Below are 2,007 nucleotides of genomic sequence, written 5' to 3'. Positions count from 1 at the left end.
CTGCCCCCCAAGCAAGCCAGGGCAGCTCGTGGCTGTGTCCGTCCCCTCCCAGGCACCCAAGGCACACAGCTGTGCGCTTTGAGGTGTGACCCAGGCGGGGCTGGGAAGGTGTTGGTCCTGCTCACCTTGGCCTGGAGGTTCCTGAGGCAGATGACAGCCTCCTGGTACTTGGCGGCCGCCTGTGCGAACTCCCTGCGCAGGACCAGGCGGTTGCCCTCGCTGTGCAGCACGGGCACTGCTGCCAGCTTCTCCTCCTTGCTCATGGCCCAGGTGTCACGTTTGTAGGCTGAGGGGTCCTCCACCTGCCCAGGCAGGAGGAGCTGACCCAGCTGCTCCCGCTCTGGCAGCCATCCCCACCATCCCAGCATCGCCCGTACCCGGAACAGCTCCATGATGAAGATGAGGGGCTGTGGCGTCCGCTGCAGCTCGTCCAGGTCATCGTAGCCCGTGCTGTGGTAGTCAAACATGTTGCCCATGCCACAGCGGTGCTTCTGGCCTTCCAGGGGGTCCCGTCCCTCCGCGATCCTCCGCATGCCCCTGGAGACCAGGGCATACATGCCTGTATGCTGCAAGGAGGGGAGCACCCCGCTCAGCCGTGGGGGGGCTGCACCCCCTTGTCTGGGGCAGCCCCTCGGTGCTGAGGCCGAGTGACACCCTGTGTTTGCACCAGACAAGGCATGGACGCATGCTGCTGTGTCCTGGCTCTGCAGGAAGGAGGGAAGTGGGCATCTCTGGGCCCCTCACTCACAATGGCGTCGCACCAGAACTCTGCCACCTCCCCAATCCTCATGGAGCTGAGCAGCGTCTCCCAGATCTCCAGCTTGAACATCTTGCCCACGATGATCTCCATGGGCATGCCAGCTTCCCGGCTGTCATCGATCACCGTCCGCTCAAAGTCGTCCTTCAGTGTCTGGAAGTGGAAGGTGAACTGGCCCAGAGAGAGCCCAGTGGTGAGACTCCCCTGGGCAGCCAGCATGACCTCAGCTGTGGGGTCAAGCCTGCTCCAGCACTGTGCTGATCTGACTGGCAGCTCTCCCTTCACAGCAGGAGATTGTGCCTCTTGCCCACTTCAGACAGCAAGCAGATGGTTGAATGTCAACATCCATCCATGCTACAGCTCGCTTCTCCCTGTGGATCCTCCCTTATAACCCCATGCAGAGAGCACTCTCACAGTGTGCTCCAGGACCTGCTTAACCCACAGTGATCAGAGGCTGGGGAATCTCCCAGGAACAACCCATTGGCACATCTCACTCCTGCTTGGCATGTAGCAGGAAAGGCAGATTTCAGCAACCCACCGGGGCTGCTGAGCTCTAGGAGTGCCAGGGGGAGGAGGTGTCACAGGCCCAGTACAAGGTGAGGCCATGGGCACTGCCAGCTGTCACTGTGAGGAATGTGGTTGCCTGTGCCCAAACCAGCCCCTCCTGCATCCCTGTTGTGAGGGCACTCACTCTTCCCCAGACCTGGAACTGGGCTTGTGAACTCTGATGGGCAGGGATGTCAGACCCACTCCCCCTCCCAGGGCTCTGGAGGAACAACCCAGACAATTTACCTTGCTCCCATCCTGCAACTTTGGCAGCTCCCCTCGGCCTCCATGCAGAATCTTCTTTTTGACCCCTTCCACATTCAGCAGGTAGGTTTCTTCCATGGCTGCTCACAGATCACAGGCACCCCAGCACACTCTGGACCTTCTAGGACTCCACGTCTTCCTCAGGTGACTCTTTCTTGACTATGTGGACATACACATCATCTTCCAGGGCTCCTGCTGCCCTTTTCCTTTCTGTGCTGGGGGCAGAGCCTTCTTCCCCTGCTCTTGGATTGTGAGAGGGGTGTCCTCTCCTAGCACACACTCGCTGAAGCCCCTGGTGTCCTCTGTTGCTTTCTGTAACCACCCTTCTAATCCTCTTCCCACCCTGTCAGGTTAATCTGGGATTTGCCTGCATAGTCTGTGAGGAATTACAGGAACTCCCTGATCAGGAGGGCCTTGTTCCTCCCACTGAGTGACAGCAC

The 2,007-nt window shown here is 59.7% G+C and overlaps 1 protein-coding gene across 1 annotated transcript in view; it reads right to left on the bottom strand.

Annotated features, from left to right (window-relative positions):
* LOC110472689 (uncharacterized) overlaps positions 1 to 1,980 on the bottom strand; it is a 48,977-nt gene extending 46,997 nt beyond the window's left edge. The window contains exons 1-3 of the mRNA XM_085570519.1: positions 1,550 to 1,980; positions 749 to 928; positions 126 to 566 (exon numbers count right to left, since the gene is read on the bottom strand). Coding sequence (XP_085426645.1) covers positions 126 to 566; positions 749 to 928; positions 1,550 to 1,645 — 717 coding nt within the window. The 5' untranslated portion in view covers positions 1,646 to 1,980. The remainder of the gene's footprint in view (positions 1 to 125; positions 567 to 748; positions 929 to 1,549) is intronic.
* Positions 1,981 to 2,007: the final 27 nt, after the last annotated feature.

The sequence above is a fragment of the Lonchura striata genome, chromosome 4A (genome assembly GCF_050655825.1).
Source record: "Lonchura striata isolate lonStrDom1 chromosome 4A, ASM5065582v1, whole genome shotgun sequence".
In the NCBI taxonomy this organism is placed as follows: domain Eukaryota; kingdom Metazoa; phylum Chordata; class Aves; order Passeriformes; family Estrildidae; genus Lonchura; species Lonchura striata.
Note: the sequence above shows the minus strand (reverse complement) of the source record. Positions and strands in the feature narration are given on the sequence as shown.